At 45.4% G+C, this 18,060-nt stretch overlaps 1 protein-coding gene across 3 annotated transcripts in view; it reads left to right on the plus strand.

Annotated features, from left to right (window-relative positions):
- ERG (ETS transcription factor ERG) overlaps positions 1–18,060 on the plus strand; it is a 114,432-nt gene that overhangs the window by 35,042 nt on the left and 61,330 nt on the right. For all 3 annotated transcript variants that reach the window (XM_012781771.3, XM_076000215.1, XM_020284710.2), the window contains exon 2: positions 17,824–18,041. In XM_012781771.3, the coding sequence (XP_012637225.2) occupies positions 17,824–18,041 (218 nt within the window). The remainder of the gene's footprint in view (positions 1–17,823; positions 18,042–18,060) is intronic.

An 18,060-nucleotide genomic window follows, 5' to 3' on the forward strand; every position in this document is an offset into this window, starting at 1 on the left:
CTACAGAGAGGGAGGTGCACTTGTATAGTTCACAATCAAAAAACAGAACAAAATCATTCTGAGTCTAGCCTCTTGAGTTGGATAATCCAAGTTCCCTAGAGCTTGTTTTCCTGGGAGACAGAGATTATTTGTAGGACTAGCATTCAAACTGAGATTTTATATCTCTGACCCACCCCCAAACATCTTCCCTAAAGTCTTGTCCTAGTATCCAAAGTTTTCACCATTTGAGTCAATCCCCTCTCTTCAACGGAGGAAGCCCTACTTAGGTACACTCTTGCTTTTTAGGGACAGCACTCACTAACCCATGATCCCATTAGCAGTGTGGATATGAGAAAACGCAGAGTGAGATGATATGGAAATATGGAAAAATCAAGCCCATGTTGTGTGCAAAATGAAAGCCAAACTCTGGCTAGGGCATCCTGGGCCTTTGGAAACCAGGGTGAGGCCACGGATCAAAACTAAGTTTCCACACGCCCACCCCACACCTAAGCTCACAGGGGGTGGTCCTGCTTCTGCACTTTTCCTCACAGGTTCCCCAGCTGGAAGTGCTTCTCACTGTTTCAACCGCCCATTTCCTCCCTTAAGTCTCAGCCAATGCACACTCATTCCTTCATTCCTTCCTTCCTTCTCTAGCATCCCAACAGTCAACAGACTTAGCGCTACACTGAGCACCTCTGCAGTAGGAATCCACGCAGCACATATTCCCAGAGTGTGCATGATGTGTGGGCACTCGTACAGGCATTGAAAAAAAAGAGAGAAAAAAAAAATTCTCTGCCCTCATGGAGCTGGTATTCCCCTAAACCTGATGAATCATTTTTTCTCCCAATGTATTTTTGTCCCTCTATTAAAGTAGTTGCAGTCTGTCTGGAGTAACAGGCCTGGAGGATAAGCCTTCTCTGTGTCACTCGCTGCCACCAGGCTCACTGCAGTTGCTTTGCACATGATGGATGCCCAGTGACTTGTTATTTGTGTTAAATTCCTTTGAGAATCTGTTTCACAATGAGACACCTAAGTGGAGTCCTCAGCAAGCATAGAAACAGGGAGGATCTCTCAATGTTCAAGTATAGATATAAGTTTAAAAATTAAAATAACCTAGTGATTAAAAAAAGAAGAGTGATCCTTCACATTAACTGGGGAATGCCACCTGCTAATCCAGAGATGCACCAGGTATACCAAGATGAACACCCCCGGGCTGGGAGATGGGCGGGGGTGGGGGCGGGCTGGCTCTGCAGCTGCTCTCCCCAGGGGCCAGTTTCTCACGCTGCCTCTGGTCCACAGCTCGCTGGGCAGCGGGTAGGTGGTCTGCAGCCTCTGCTCATTTCCTGCTGGGTTCTGGTGGCTTCAATAGACGTTCCTTCTATTTTGCCATAAGACAGGCCACTTTCAAGAAAGCTCAGCTGGAAACAGATGTTTGTGCTTTGTAGCGAATAGGGGGTGAACAGCCTGTTTCTTCTTCTTTCTTCTTTTTCATCTTATTATTATTATTTTTTTAAGAGACAGGCTGGAGGGCAGTGGTGTGATCATGGCACATGGCAGCCTCCAACTCCTAGAGTCGCTAGAACGACAGGCACGCACCACCACGCCCAGCCTGCTTGATAGAAGATTCTGTGCAGTGTTAAGAGAATCAGGGGGCCAGTGTGCATCAATATTGGGATGCATAAAAATGCCAGTCCCCAACTCTGAGTTTTTTTAAGTCTTGTAAGTTCCAAATTTAACACATCACTAAGTGCTATCTTGGAAGGCTCACGACTGGCTTTTAAAAATTATTTTCCTGAGAACTCCGTGTCTACTTAAGGGAATGGCCAACAAGCTTCCTTTTATGTGGTGCTTAGCTGCTAAAAACGTGTTCTTTATAAAGTGTCTGATTGCTGTCAGTCGGCGGGCTGCTTCGGAAAGGACAGAGTCCGACAGACTGGGTGCTGGCCACGCTGACATCTCCTACAGCAGTTTCTCAAACTTTGGTCTCAGCACCCCTTTCTCTACACTCTTAACGTTGATCGAGGATTCTAAAACCCAGTTTTTGTATGGGTTATATCCATTGATATTTACTGAATTAGAAACAAAAATAGCAATTTTGAAGCATTTCCTTATGAATTCGTTTAAAAATAATAATAAATCCATTGCATGTTAATAGAAATAACATATTTTTATGAAAAATAACTTGTGTTTTCCAAAAACTATTTGAATATTTAGTGAGAAGTGGCATTTTTTTTTTTTTTTTACATTTTTTGCAATCTCTTTGCTTGCTGTCTGGCTTAACAGAAGACAGCTGGATTCTCATATCAGTTTTTTCATTCAGTCTGATCTGGTAATATTAATACATATCATGTATTTCCTGGAAATCTTCATTGTACACCTATGAGAGGATGAGAGTGGAAGAGGCAAATAATGTTTTAGGTTGTTATGGAAACAATGTCAAGCAACATACTCCCTGGAAGGGTGTTGGTACCCCCAGAGGGTCCCTGGACCACACTTTGAGAACCACCAACCTACAGAATTTAGAGTGGTACCTGGCCCTGTGCTGGACAGGGGGATAGAGCAGTGGACAAAAGGGATCCGTTCTCTACCCTCCTGTGACCTTACGGACCGTTATGGGTTGAATTCTGCCCCTTCCAATTCTTACGTTGATATTCTAACCCCTGGTCCCTCCGAATGTGACTGTATTTGGGAGCAGGGCGGGTACAGACGGAAGCAAGATAAAATGGGGTCATGAGAGTGGTCCATTATCCCTTATATGACTGGTGTCTGTATAAAGGGGGGAGTCTGGACATTCGCAGACACTCGCAGAGGGAAGCCGGCCCCCTCCACGCCAGGAGGGAGCCCTCCAGAGCAACCACCCTGCGAGGACCTCGATCCCCGGCTTCCACCCTCCAGGGCCACGAGGTATAATGGTCTGTTGCTTAAGCCACCTAGACCTTGGCTCTTTGTTCTGGCGACACTAGCAAACCGGCACGCAGACAGGGACTGCGCGTTGAAGTCGAGGCCAAGGCAGCGGTGGGGCCGTGCTGTGGGCTGGGGCAGACCCAGCAGCGAAGAGGAGCCGCCCTCTGTCAGCAGGGATCCTCGTCCAGCCAGACAGCGCGAGACCTGGGTCCCCCGCAGGCCAGCACGGCCGAGCAGCTCCTCTGCACACCTCCTCCCTGAAAGAAAGCGATCCTTTGTTTCAAGAGGAAACAGCTAGTCATTCGAACCACTGCTCGGGCTGGGACACCCTTGTTGTGGTGCAAGGTGAGGGCAGGAAAGTGGTCCAGAGTCTGCCGTTCGCTGTCAGAGCTTGTCAAACCTGCGGGCTCCGCCCGTCGGCCGGTCCTCAGGTGGACAGTGACTGAGGGTCAGGGGGTACTTTGGTGCTGTTATTCCTTTGATTGCCCAGGTCAGTTTCCCCGGGGGCTGCCCTTTTCAGGGGACAGGTGAACAGGAGCCTCAGGGAGGTACCTCCTATGTGCACCAAATCCTCTAAAAGTTGCCATGGCCGTTTAGCGGCTCTCTGAATGAAAAGTACATGTCCCGAGTTCCCAGGGTTTCTGCATGCATGGTGAATGGACGGTCCCATTGCATCGTGGTGGACCCAAGTATGGTGGCAACATTTTATTAGGCACGGCTGTTGGTGTGCACATGGCATGCATCATACGTATCTTCTGATCACGGTTAGCTTTGAAAACGGTACAACTTAAAAAATAGAAAGAATTCTCTCCGCTGAGTCCTTATGAGGTGGAAAATATTAGTACAAGTCAGGAAGAAGACAATTCCTGGGCTCTTGGCGAAGATAGCTAGAGAGGTCCCATTTCTCTCTGAGTCGACACCCAGTTCCTTACGAAGGCCTGCTAGACTCCAGCAGCCCCAGCCTGGCCCGGCTCGCCTCCTCATCCTCTCGTCACGCTTGTTCCCTTGTTTCCAGTGACTCTTCCTCCCAGCTGTTCCTGATCCCATTGTCCCACCCTCAACCCCGGCACCCACCCCTGGCCTTGCCGTAGCTGCTTGCAGGGCCAGAAGTCTTGCCCTCCATGAATGTGCGGGTGTACTCTGTCCCCCGCTTCGTGTCTGTGCAGGTCTCACTGCTGGGAGAGACGCCCCAGGTTAAAAACATAGGTCTCCCCATCTCCTCTTGAGTCTCCTTGTCCAGCTCTGCCTTCTTCTGTTTCTGCACACTTACACTTAGCACTTTGCAACCCAAGGGGCAGACTTGAAAAACAAAGTCTAATTTACTCCATAAATCATTCATTGATTAAATGATTTTTTTAAAAAAGTTATCTATTGCCTGCACTTGCTAGACTATAAGCCTTATGTTGTCAGGGATCCTTGTGTTTTTTGGTTGCTGATGTAACCGAGAAGACTCTAGAAGAGTTTCCGGAGTGTAGGAGGTGTTCAGCATGTACTTGCTGAACTTACGAGTAAGTGAATGTTCTCATTTTTGGTGGGGACATGTGATGACAGTGGAGACTAGAAATGACCTTCCTAGGAGGGACACTTCTAAAATCTCTTTGAATAAAATTATCTTGAGCCCACTTGACTCAGTCCCACGCCCCAGTGGTGTGGAGTGACCAGTCTTCGGGAGTGATTGAAAGGCTATGTTGGCGCAGAAATTCTAACTCAAGGTTGTCAGAGTAGCAGAAGCAAAGATGTTCGCCACATTGTGAAGATGTGCTATAAAACTGTCCCCCAAAATAAACTCTAGTGGTGACTGTGGATTGTTCTGGAGTATATATAGGCAAGGAATCCACCATCACCTTCAAAACTGCGACATAAGCAAAGCTTGCAGTGGGGAAAACTTCATCTCTTCTGTCTGAGAACTTTCCCTCTCGAGCTTGTCCTTATCGGCCGCAATTACACCACGGGGCCTTGGGTCACTCCAGAAAGAAACGGAATAAAATCTAACAAGTCATTAAACACCCACCCTGCCCCCCCGTCCAAGGCCATCTCACCCTTGGCATTGAACAGGTCGTCTGGGAGACAGTGCTGAGGCTGTCGGAGAGGCCTTCAAGGGTGGCCTGGATGGCACCCAATGGTGCCCAGTGGGAGAGGTGGCCCCGGAAGGCACACGGAGGAAAGCTGGCACACAGGGCATGAGCAGAGGGGTAGGAGGGTGGGAAGAGATGGGGGATGGGGCTGCCAGCAAAGCAGGAGGAGCAACAGCAATATCGAAGCCAAAGAAAAGAGTGTTAGAAGAGGAGAGCGGGGCTAGCAATGTGAGCTGCTCTTGACGGGGTGTAGAACTGGGAGTGGCGGATCTTACGGGGCTCCAAAGAGCTCACTCCTGATCGTGGCAGGGCAGTGTTGGAACAAGACTGCAAGGTCTGAAGAGCTAGCGGGAGATGGGAATTCATTAAAGAGTTACAAAATATTTAAGTAAGTATGGCCATTTTTTTGGTTCCATCCATCACCTACCCGCCCCAGAACAACACTTACCCACTCTTGCTTGAAAGTAAGTGTGAATGTCAGAGACACTGACACAGATGCAAATACTGTGAGCATTTGAGAGCTCCTGGATAGATAAATATTGAATATTTTTATTAGACGAATATTGCTTGGAAAATATTGTGCAAGTGCCTTGTGACTGTAGAAAGACTGAATCAACATCAGATTCATTAATAAAAATCCTGCCCCAGGGGTCGGGGACCATGGGAACCTGTCTGGCCACCCCTTGGTGGGGACTTCTAGAGGGGCCAGTGGTTCAGTGGTCCAGTCTGCATGCTTTTCAGATCAGGAACTTAATGATTAAGATTCAGGCCGGGCGCGGTGGCTCACGCCTGTAATCCTGGCACTCTGGGAGGCCGAGGCGGGTGGATCGCTCAGGGTCAGGAGTTTGAAACCAGCCTGAGCAAGAGGGAGACCCCGTCTCTACTATAAATAGAAAGAAATTAATTGGATAACTGCATATATATTCATATAAAAAATTAGCCAGGCACGGTGGCGCATGCCTGTAGTCCCAGCTACTCGGGAGGCTGAGGCAGGAGGATCGCTTGAGCCCAGTAGTTTGAGGTTGCTGTGAGCTAAGCTGACACCATGGCACTCTAGCCCGAGCAACAAAAGTGAGACTCTGTCTCAAAAAAAAAAAAAGAAGATTCAGTAGTGGCAGGAGTGGTTTTCTGACATCCAAGGGTGCAGTTCTTTACACCTTGTTTTAGTTTTCCAAGTTAATCCAAAGTGCCTGTGTGTCCACAAATGAATAGCAATGAGGGAAGTCTAGTGGAGTGGGGGACAGGGGGTGCAGGTTATCTTTCATTTAGGGCAAGTTGCTCTTGTAGGTAGGCATAGCCACGTGACACCCCCGTTAGGCTCTCTGTGCATGTTGGGTGGGCAGGTGACTTTGAGGTCCCACCACACTGAAAGGAGGCAGCCCTGCACAGGACCTGGTGGGCGGATGTCCACACACACCTGTCTACCTCAACCAGCAGGTAGCCTGTGCCACTCAGGTCCTGCACAGTGGTGCACAACCGCCCTGAACCCTCGAAACCTACTCCTCCTCCTGGGAAAGATGGGTAGGTGTGGACATCCACGACTCCACTTCCTCCATGGGATGATGCGTAAGAAGTGAAGAGGTCCCCAAGTAAAGAGGCAGTCTGGAGACCGAGGTCCAGACCCTTGCACTGGCATCATTAAGGTATCAAGCCCCCACGCTGCTCGGCAGGTCAGAGTGGTTTGGATGCGAGTGGATCTGCAGATTTTTAGAGCAGTTATGGCTTGCAAAGCAGACATGCTTACAGAGGGGCTCAAGCCAGACGCCAAGATAGCTCCTTTTGGGTGTGATATATATATATATGTGTGTGCGTGTTTGAAATCGTTGGACAAGTTTACAGTTTATAATTCCAGTGCGTTAGGTTTTGAGGTCAGCACTCCCAGAATCATAAAATTCAAGTCTCGCTGGCAGCCAGCGTGTTGGTGCATTGCAAGTGTTACGACGATGACGGGGTCCACCCTGGGGCTCGCCTATGTCATAGGACAAGCATGAGCTCAGCATACAGCATTAACAAAGGGTTAGGACAGCCTGACTGCCCAGTCTCCTTCCTGTGCAGCAACAACCAGGGTAGGTTTATGTGTTGGAAAATCCTCTGCAAAACACAGGCTTGGCCTCCCAGCCCTGGGGAAGCCAGTGTCACCACCTGGAGAGCCAAAGAACGAGACCCTCACGGTGGGCGAACGCTAGCTCTGTCCACAGCAGGAGTCAGCGTCCTAGAGAAAGAAAATGCCTGTCTTCGTGACTGCTTTCTACAGTGCGCAGCCCGTGCCAACAGTTACTGGGGGATGGAATGGAAAGGAAAGGTAGCAAGGCCCTGCAGCATCATGTGAAGTGTGGGGACTTCATCCCTGTGCTCTTCTCTCTGCCACAGAGCCCCCATTTCTGTAAGAGGTTGGGCTGGTGGAACCATGTTTTGTCATTATTGCTGTGCTTAATGCACAGAGCAGCCACCGTGTCCCCAGGCAGGAGGTTAGAGCCTAACCACACTTGAGAACGTGCAGCCAGCTCTCAAGGCATTGACTGACTTCTCACCATCAGCACGAGGAAGAGATCCACAAGGTCATGGGAAGTTAAAATCTGGGGGACAGCGTGGAAAGAGCCTACAGTTGATGTCTAGCTGGCGTGCATAGGACCTTTTTAGCAGCTCCACACATGATAGATTCCCACCGTATCCATGTATCCACCCAAAGATGGAGAAAGCAGGATTTCTGGCTGGCCGCGGCTAGAAGAGGACGTTACTGGTTAAATAGATGTCATCTTGGTGCAAGAAGGAACCTGAGAAGACATCCGTAGACCAGGCCCTCATTTAACAGATGTGGAGGATGCCCCCGTCCTGACACTTGCATATAGAATCAGGCGTGACCCACCCATCTGGGAGATTGTGTCAATTCTTTGAAAAAAAAATCAAGGCTGTTCTAACACCCGCCTCTTACGGGAAATTCTGGATTGAAAGTTTGGAGGCCCAAGATGGACACCTGATGGAAATTAGCGGCGCCCGAGGCAGCCCTGTGGGTGGAGGCCAGGACATCTGCTGCTATCTAGGGCTTGCCAGGGCTTTCCACCGTGCCAGAATTTTCTCATGAATAAAATTCTTGGAATTTTATCGAAAACAATGAATCCATGTGTCAGACGTTCACGGATGAGACGCGTTCCAGATGCGCAGCGCACTGTACTTTTGGCCTGTGTGTGTCTCGAGGAGGCCAAGCATAGAGCTGCCTGTTTTCCATGGAGCTCCTTGTAAGGATGAGCAGAATCCCTCCCTTGGTGTTCAGACAAGGACTGTTCCAACCGAGAAAAAATGCCAGTGCCTTTCTTGCCCCTCGAGCTTAGCTAACTCCGTGCCTCTCAAAATCTCAATCGCTTGAATCCCAACCTGGGCTTGTAAGCTTCAACCTGGGCGACATAGCAAGACCCCATCTCTAAAAAATGTTAAAACTAGCCATAAGTAGTGGAGAGTACTTGCAATGCCAGCTACCCAGGAGGCTGAGGTGGGAGGATCTCTTGAGCCCAGGAGTTCGAGGCTGCAGTGAGCTACGATCACTCCACTGCACTCCAGCCTGGGTGACAGAGCGAGACCCCAGGCAGGGGGGCCCGTCAGCTTCTTGGCAAGACTGCCATGGAAACACTTCCTTGTACAAGTTCATTGAAAACTCCAAGTTTTAGGGAAAGTTAAAGCATTATGGGCCCTACCTCTTGGAAGATCCATGGATCTTCCGGGGTTTAAGGAATATCAGCTGTATGCCCTGTGCTGTTCTATGAAAAGAAATGGAGATTATGTTATAAGAACGTGGTATATTCATTCATCGATTGGCTCGTTATACAGAGAACACTAGCAACATGCCAGGGAACATACCGGGACCCATCCCTTCCTGCACAAAGATTCCATTTAATCAACATCAAACAAGCTAATGTAAAAATGCCAACAGAAATTCCACAAAAGAACTGAACGAAGGACCCAAAGGGCTAAATCACATGGAGCCAAAGCGACAGATGTGCTCTGAAAAATAAAAGATGCTAGACCATCCTTCTCCCCATATTGGATACATATATGATATTAAAATTGAGTACTTACTAAGAGTAAGTGACTAATTTGCATAGATGAGACTAAGTATAATATAATAAGTTTTCTGATATCTGGCTTATTAGATATAAGATATCTAGAAACATATAATTCTGCCTTGAACCAAGTGGAGACTTTGGGGGTAGTTACATCAACTTTCTATATCTGTTTATATTATAATGTAATAATTTAAATACAATATGAAGGTTTACAAAACCTTTTACATACACTAACTCATTTGGCTAATTTGCCTACCCTGGTGGGGAGCTGATTGGCAGCTAGCTGTGCTAGTACCCTCCTTGTCGTTGAAGACATTGAGACTCAAAAAGGAAAGGCAGCAATTGTTGAACTTGAACATGCACCAGCTCACCTTGGGGATGCTGTTACAAAGTGGATTCTGCTTTGGCAGGGCTGGGAGTTCAGAATCTGTGTTTCTAACAACCTCTCAGAAAGTTCAACCATGCAGCAGGAAAGGGTTAAGGGGTCCTCCGGGTGATCCAGACAGCAGGATAAGGCAGGAGCCAGCTTTAAACTCTGTGCTCTACCCGCCTGCCTCCCGCAATTGGGGGCAGCTCCGTGTTAGTCCTAAATTTAGTGATCAAAAGTGAAAAAAATATGGTCTTTTCATCTCAAATGAATTATTTAAAATTAGATAAAAATAAGAAAAATGGTTTTTATGAATATTCTCTGAGTATTGTGTGATGACAATGATCAGAAAAACAAAAACATGCGTTGAATGTCGAGTAGAAACAGCCCCTTTTTAGAAGGCTCTAAAAGAATAGCGATTGCGTTCTTTGCACTCATTCCTATTTGAAACATACAAACAGGATGTTTCCACAGATGTTTTTACACTTTTTGTTCATATCCAAAGAAGAAAAAAGCCTCCTGGGGTGGGGGTGGGGGAGTGATTTTTTTTGCAGAAGAAAAAAGAAGCTATTAACAACATCACAGACACATTTTTTTTTTTTTCTCAAATGATCAAATGACATTTTCCGGGCTGAATAGCCCCAGCTCACTCTCCTTTCAAATGCATTCAAAAAATCATTCTGCACAGCACTGAGAAAGTAAAGAGTTGTTTTAACATTATATTGATTGGGCTTCTTAATCTCCCAAGGTTTCATTCAAATCTAGTTTTCATTAAGTGGCTATACCTATTCTTTCTTTGAAATTTTTCTGCAAAGCTCCAATCTTTGGTAATATTTCTGGGGTTTCTGCTCCCCAGATTGAATGCTTCTCTCCTCACTTTGGAAAAGTTCATTTTCCAGTAAGCCCTGTTTTTTTGTTTGTTTGTTTGTTTGTTTTTTGTAGGTTTCCTAGCTATGTAGAGTCCTTAGTATGACCCTACATGGATTTAAAGTAAAACTGCAATAAAGTGCTTGGTGACAATGTGACTACAGACATGTTGCCAACGGCAATTAGCTTTGAAACTCTCTGTAACTCCTGGTCGCAGGCTTCACAATCCATTCCTCCTGCAAAAACTACATCTCCTTGTTTGGATGTGATGGAAGTTTTTGGACCCCACTCACAGCAATATGGCGGTGCTATAATATCATCCCATGACTTAGTTCTGTGGTTAATATGGACATCGACAAACATGTGATGTTAAGGAGCTATTCTGATGCTGGGAACACATATAGAGAGATAGAGCGAAGCTTGCCTTGAAAATGATTATATTTTAGCAAAGGTGAGATCAGGGCAGAAGTATGTGAGCAAAGAGAATTGCCGGCACTAGCCAGGCTCTTGGAGCCCGTGAGAGATCCAAAGAGCTCGGAGCTGGGAAAATCGGCTGCAGGTGCAAGAGGGGCTGGTCTCCAGCTAGGTCTGCTCTGAAGAGACAGGCTGAGAGGAGGAAAATGGACCTTCTAGGAAAAGGAAAGGAATAAGCAGAGGCAAAAAGGGAAGAATTCAGGCTCTATATTTTATTTAGGCAATATTTGCCCCAGTAGGTATGATGAAAAGATTAGGAATGTGTGAAAGTCCTCTAAAGTGTTCTAGTCTCTCCTTATTATCTTTATCAATATATTTATTAATATGCATATGTATTATGTATATATGATGCATTTGTATGTATGTGTGTATATCTGCATTTGCACACATTCATGTGTGCATGTGTATATGTATGTATGTGTGTCTAAGTGCTTGTATATGTATGTATGGGGACACTGGCTCTGGGTCTCATTCTCCCAGCGCTGGGCTGGTATCGGAGGCTGTAAAGTTGTCTGACTGAAGCAATACCATATTGGAGAAATATGCTCCTTAGATGGACTTCATTTGCCTACATACATTTTTTCTTTGAGGTTAATCCAAGATTTTTTTTTTATATTTTTGAAGGACTAAAATAGCAATGTGTTAAATTAGAAAAACGTGAACACAAAGCTAGATGCTGCGTTTAATATAGGACGTTAATGTTTCCTCCTCTGAAGAATTAAGAAGAAAAGAAAATAATATCAAGAAGGGGAAAAATTGGTCACACCCAGCTCAAGGAGGCATCTTTCACTTACAACAGTTGGCTTTTAGCGTGTGTGCGTGTGTGTGTGTGTGTGTGTGTGTGTGTGTGTGTGTTATAATTAAAGGACACATTGGTCAGATGCAGGTTCTCGTTCAATGAGATATCAGCTGTGTCAGAATTGCAAAAGTACACACATTTAGAAAATAATCTCCCAAAGGGCTGGCGTTTCTTTGTTGGGCTATGGTGGTACAGTGGCACTTTCTCTAAGTGCATTGAGAATTTTGTTTGTGTTGTTTTTTTCCTCCTCCCAATGTGATCAGGAGCTAGACTTTCCAGAAGCATCTACTACGTGGGCTCTGCCTTTGAAGAGAAGCTATAAGCAGTAGAGTTTGAGACAGCCTAATAGTTTTCCGATATCATTAGGTCTGTAGACATCTATTAAAGGCCACCTAAGTGGCACAGGCTCCAGCATACTCATAAGCGGGGTTCCTGCCTGTCCTGTCTCCTGTGTGGTATTCGCTAAGAGAAGGCAGGCATCCACTTGCAAAGAATGCACCCCAATACACCGCCGTGTATTTGGGTCTGAACAGTGTGAGTTCCCAAAGAAAGAACAGGTGTGTTGACCTAAAGGATCATATAAAAATAATTAAATGCGTCTGAGACATATGGCTGCACATCCCTTAGGCTCAGAGCCGCAGAGTGTACTAGAGAGTTCCTTACTGGTTTCCAACAGGCTCTCTCCACTTACTCTCCTGATCGTTCCATCCTAGGTCCTGGGAATTTGGGTGTTTATCCTTCATGCTTCTTCTGTCTCTTCCCTCTACCAGCATCTCTCTCGTCGTAGGTGATTCCACCTCCCGTCTGTGAAAACTGCTCTATTTGCACAGGCACGACAAGACCAGGCACCAAAGACCTCCACCATGCAGCCTCCCGTGGTCCAACTTCTTCCTTTTAGTACAACTCAGTGAGTGGCCAGCGTATGGCCTTGGGGAATGACTCCATTCAGAGACACAAACCCTGTTTCTACTCAGTCTGCACTGTTGATGTTACTTCTCTTCTCTAATCCTGCCTTCTCATTTGTGGGCAGGAATGACAACTGACCATACAAGACTATTGCATGGATTACAATATCATACTTCATAAAACTTAAGATGCCATTGGTTACAAAATGTACCATTATTTTATCTGCCGTCAGAGAGGAAGGAATGCTGCCAAGGTCCTAGGATATGCCATTGATAGGCAGATTTCAGAGCTGGTAGAATGTGAAAAGTAGGGTATCTTAAAATCAACAAGATAGGATTTAAGAGGATATTGCATGCAAGGAGTTTAACAAGGTAACCTGGTTTATTATAGGATGGATCAGCTGTTCGTGAAAGTGGTTAAAGATATCTTATTCATCCTAGCATAGGGAGCGTTAAGCAATGTATCAAACTCTGCTTGGTTATATGTGAGAGAAATTTACGGAAGAATTTCGCATTGCATTGCAACGGGATGAGAGTCTGGCAGAAAGGCAGGCTATTGATGGAAGGTGACAACGTCTTACTCAGGTGGATGGCCTCCACATGGGGTTGTGAGAGCAAAGACTTATCTAAGATTTTTTTTTTTAAAGCATGATGAGGATCTTAAAATGCTTATTCCACTTAGTTTTTCCACTTGTTTTTCGTAATTATCAAATGGCTATGGCACGTGAGATTTCAGGAAACTGAAGACCCATTTGGCAACCTGGTTCTCCAGAGGTCTGGTTCTGGCATCTTCCTAATTTTTGAAAATCTCTGTGCCCTCTGGCGGCTCCAGCGTGAGACAGCTGACCATGCTTTAACCCTTTGCACTCGGATGTCGAGTGTGACTCCACACGGTTAGCAAAAGTTATAGAGATTAAAATTACTCTTTCAATGTATCAATAATTTGAAATATTAAAAAATCCAAATAAATAAGTTTGTATAAAAAGAAACTCCAGTTTTTATTCTGCTGCCACGCTTTGGAAAATCTGGGGTATTTAAAAAATTAAATCCCGAGTAGAATAAAGGAATCGAGAAAAAAGCAAGCGAGTGCAGAGGGTTAAGATTTTCTCAGTTTCAACACTTCACCACTCCCAGATTTTCAAAAAAGCATAAGTATGATGGATTCCCTGTATTAACCATCTAGTATTTTTATGAACTGTAGAGATTGTAAATTAGAAGCAAAACTGGGCCCTTCTCTTCTAACTCTTTTGGGGGAAATACAAGAGCCTTGCAAAACAGCCATCTGTTACAGAAAGGCATCAGGTTCCTGAAATATTGTGCTGAAAATGCCAGTGTGCATTCGACTTTGTTGTTTTCCTTTTTTAGTTTTTAGTCTAAGATTATAGATCCTTTGTCGTACTCTAGTTACTTGAAAGTAGATGCATATTTTAGTCTCACATTATGAAATAGAATCTGGTTGGGTCCTCCCCTTATTTCCAGAACTCTAGGTCAGTCAACTTTGAGCCCATAACCAAAATCCAAAGGAATGGTCCTCATACGGTACTGGGGTATTCAGTATTCAGATGGAATAATAAACACTGTAGTATTAACACAACAGTCCCTTTTGTTTGGGGCAATTTGCTCAGAATTATGTATTTCTCCTAAGTTCTTAAAAAATGGCCTTGGTAGGCTGCCACTGGCCACATGGGAAGATCCCAACTTTCCTGGAGCTGCAGAGAAAAAACACCCCCACACACTGGCAAACACCAGTCTAAAGTTCAGGCCTTTTTATAGTAACACAGAGGCAGGCATATTAAATCATCATGCCACATTTCTGCCAGGTTTTGACTTTTTAAAAATTCTCGCTTATAAAGCAACCCAAGCTATTCCCAAGCCCTGAGGCTGGCTGAAGTTTCTGAAAGAATAATCTATACATGTTACCTAAGGCACCTCCCGACACCCTGGGCAGCTGGGCAGGCAGGTAGGTAGATGAGATCGTTAGGCTGCTAAAGGGGAAGACAGTCAGCAGAAAAGCAGGGACATTGTCATTCAAGGCCAAGCAGAGTCTCTCCCAGAGCTGGCGTTAGAGAACTCATGTGTTCCTGGTTAGGAGCCGCTGTTTGGCAGTCCTTTCTGGTTTTAATCCGACTGGGGTAGATTCTCTCTCCCCTTTGAAGTCTCAGGGATGGTGGGAAGGGAGCATCCTGTGCTTCAGCCTTTGCCGTTCACACTTGCACCAAAGGGATGATGAAATGTGCGTGTAGCTAAGTCAAGTGGCGGAACAAAGAGATGCTGTTGGTCAGTAGCTTGGTTTTCTTCCGCAGGACAGCAATGAACTTCAGCGATCCTTCTTGCTGAAGTATTCATAGGTCTCTGGAAAACGACCTTTCAGCTTCTTACTTCTCCCTAATTGTTAAAATACACTACACTGGCTTGTGCGTGTGTGTGTGTGTGTGTGTGTGTGTGTGTGTGTGTGTGTGTAATTTTGTTCATTAATTTGCTTCCTTTTCCTGAGCTGTACTGAATTCTAGGTGTCCCACAGCCTTCGTTTAGCCAGAATCATTTTGGGGCGTGTTTTCAGATTGCTCTGTCTTTTCAGAATGTGGGCTATATTTCACCCCTTTTGAAATGTTTACCCTGAAACTTCCTCATTTTCAGACTCTTTCCTTTCTCATGAACAAAAGCAACTGAGGGCTTGCTTTCAATATTCTGAATCGTATCACCTTTCTCATTTTTGCGTATTTTTGTGCATTACTAACTTTGAGGGGAATTTTAAGATATGAAGAAAGGATGTGCACCTCCCTCTCTCATCTCTAGTGTTTGTGAGGGTGGTTGTTCCCCCTGACTCGATCTCAATTAACTTTGATTTTTTTTTTTTTTCTGTAGAAAACCATGTGCTGAAATAATGCTTTTCCAGATGTGAGAATAGATTCCTCCCCCTCCAAACACACACTTAAGCCTCACTTTAGTTCTGATATTTTGGTCCATTTTTTGATCTGGTCTTACACTACATTTATTTGGTCATTGGCTTTGTTTGCAAGAATATCTTCCTTTATCTTGAGGGCACACTAGTATTTTAAAGTTAGTGCTTGTTTGCTGTTGTTAAAGCCATTTTATTTTAGTTTGTAATTTAAAATGTAGCCTGTTCCTTATAGATAGCCTGTTTTTGCCAATTTCTGACATAAATTGCACATTTGTCCATGTTTCTTGTCATTGGTGGGCCAAAGCTAACATTACATAGTATGTTATTCCCCTCCGAGCCGTGTTGGAGTCTGTAGGCCAGGGAAAAAGAAAGGGAGTCACCATCGGTCTTGTTTCCTGTGCTGAGTGTGTAAAACTTTTCTACCCAGTGCTGCTATGGGGAGGGAGGATCTGTTTTGCAAAACTTACTTAAGCTGTGATTTTTGTCTTTATTAATTAGCACGACTACACTAAGTCTGTGTTGCCGATTTCACTTTTAAACCCACATCTGAGTTTAGAGTCCTTAGAATCATTCACTCAATTGTGCTCAGAAGAGATAGCTGTGCGGTTCAGGTTCTCTGAGATCTAGGATGCCCATTTCTATACTGTCAAAGTCAACTCCTCTGTTGCTGCCTCGCGTTATTTTTGTTCGTTAATGTGTTTGATTTTGCTGTATGTGTAAGATGCTCCCCCGCCCCATGCCTGTTCTGGCTCTCTGGCTGGCCCAGCTCACCCTTTCATACATTTTGTGTTACTATTTCAGCTCCAGGCTTCATCCTTCCTGGGGTGTCCCGGCTGTCATTCTAGGGACCCTAAAGAAGTTGGGGCAGGGGCTGTATATGCACAGGCACCTACCTGGCCGCCACTCTGAGCCAAGACCTTGAGTTTGTTCCTTTAGTCTCTTCCCACTTGTGGATTCATAGCGCAGAGCATGGGGCTAAGAAGTGGGTGCACTTGGGGAGCTGGGGAAAATGTTGGTACTTGGGTGGGCGTGGGACAGAGGGGCAGCGTCCACATGGGGTGGGAGGCGTGATTGTTGCCTAAAGATTCCTGGGTAGGGAGGGGGTCTCCAGCTCAGAAAGGATGCTTCATACATGGTGCTAGTACTGATGGAGAGCGTTCTTATTTGTTTAAAGGTCAACTCAAAGAACAAGGAGGGAGTGCTAATTCAAACACATGTCCCAAACCAAAACATGTTAGAAGGGCATCGTAGGGCCGTGGGAGCAAGAGAGAGCAGATGATAAAACACAAGTCATTTCCACCATGAATTCCCTGGGTGATCTTGGCCAGCTGGTTCAAGCTTAGGTCTAGACCTTTCTGGGTCTCAGATTTCTCATTTGGTGTTGAGGAGTTTGGACTAGAAGGTCCCCATACCCCATGCCCCCGGGCTCTACAGTTCTATTGTTTAAAAAAGTTGTGGCACAACCAGCATTGGCTTCTCAGTAGTTGATACCAATACTGAGGGTGCCACAAGACCGGCATAAACATGAGTTATCAGGTGGATTTTTATTTTCTGCTATAGAAACCAAAACTGGATTTTCTCACAGTTGCTCTGCGTGGTAGCTGTACAATGCATCATTCAAGTAGTTGAGTTTTCCCAATCAAATTTGCCTTTGCTGATTTGGCTGTAGGGTATAAACATTAGCCTTAGGCTGACCACTTGTTTGACTTGAGAGCACAGAACAATGATCCAACAATGACAAATCTCTATGTCTTCTCACCAAATCATGCAAATGAGCAAAGATATTAATAGAAACTAAAGGGGGAAAAAGAGCTAGTCAGTGATCCAGATATTTCAAACATCCTGGTATTTGGAGGCATCTGGATAATTCACAGCTCTCTTTGTTGTTGTTGTTCATTTATCATCCAGATGTTCACCACCATGGAAGCACTGCTCGAAACTCTATTTCAGCTAATAACTTAGAGTGGAAACCTTCGTGTCTTTGTTTGGTTGTCCTTGGTGCTCCATCTTTTCCTCTCTGTTCTTCTAAGTACCTCTTCCTCAAAATCCCCTGGGAATGTGGCAGTTTTGCCAGATGCTTTGGTGTTAGCCTTCACATTTCTTTTTTTAATCTCCATGGCCGTTCTGTACCCTGTCTGCTTGAATTATAGATTGCATTTGTCAAATAATGACACATGCAATTGGGTGTCTTTTAAGACCTTTGAAATTCAACTTCCTTGAATCGAGATTAAAGTGGGTATTATCTGCCCTGCTGCAGTCAAGCCCAGGATGCTTTGAGCCCTGCATAAAAGTTTTCCCAGGCCAGCACTTCGGACTTGCACAGTCTGGAGGAAAGAAAACAAGGTGCTTTTTTTTTGCTTCCAGATGATAGAAATGGATACCGTAAAAACTACCTGAAATGCAGTCCCCGTTAGAATTCTGAAGTCAACAGCTTTTGGAAACATGACTGTCTACTGTAGAGTGTCCTGAATATGTGTTTCTTTGGGCGTTCAGGAAGCATTATCAGTTGTGAGTGAGGACCAGTCGTTGTTTGAGTGTGCCTACGGGACGCCACACCTGGCTAAGACGGAGATGACCGCGTCCTCCTCCGGCGACTATGGACAGACTTCCAAGATGAGCCCGCGTGTCCCTCAGCAGGACTGGCTGTCTCCACCCCCAGCCAGGGTCACCATCAAAATGGAATGTAACCCTAGCCAGGTGAACGGCTCAAGGTAAGGAGACTGCTGACCT

The sequence above is a fragment of the Microcebus murinus genome, chromosome 1, assembly GCF_040939455.1.
Source record: "Microcebus murinus isolate Inina chromosome 1, M.murinus_Inina_mat1.0, whole genome shotgun sequence".
NCBI lineage: Eukaryota > Metazoa > Chordata > Mammalia > Primates > Cheirogaleidae > Microcebus > Microcebus murinus.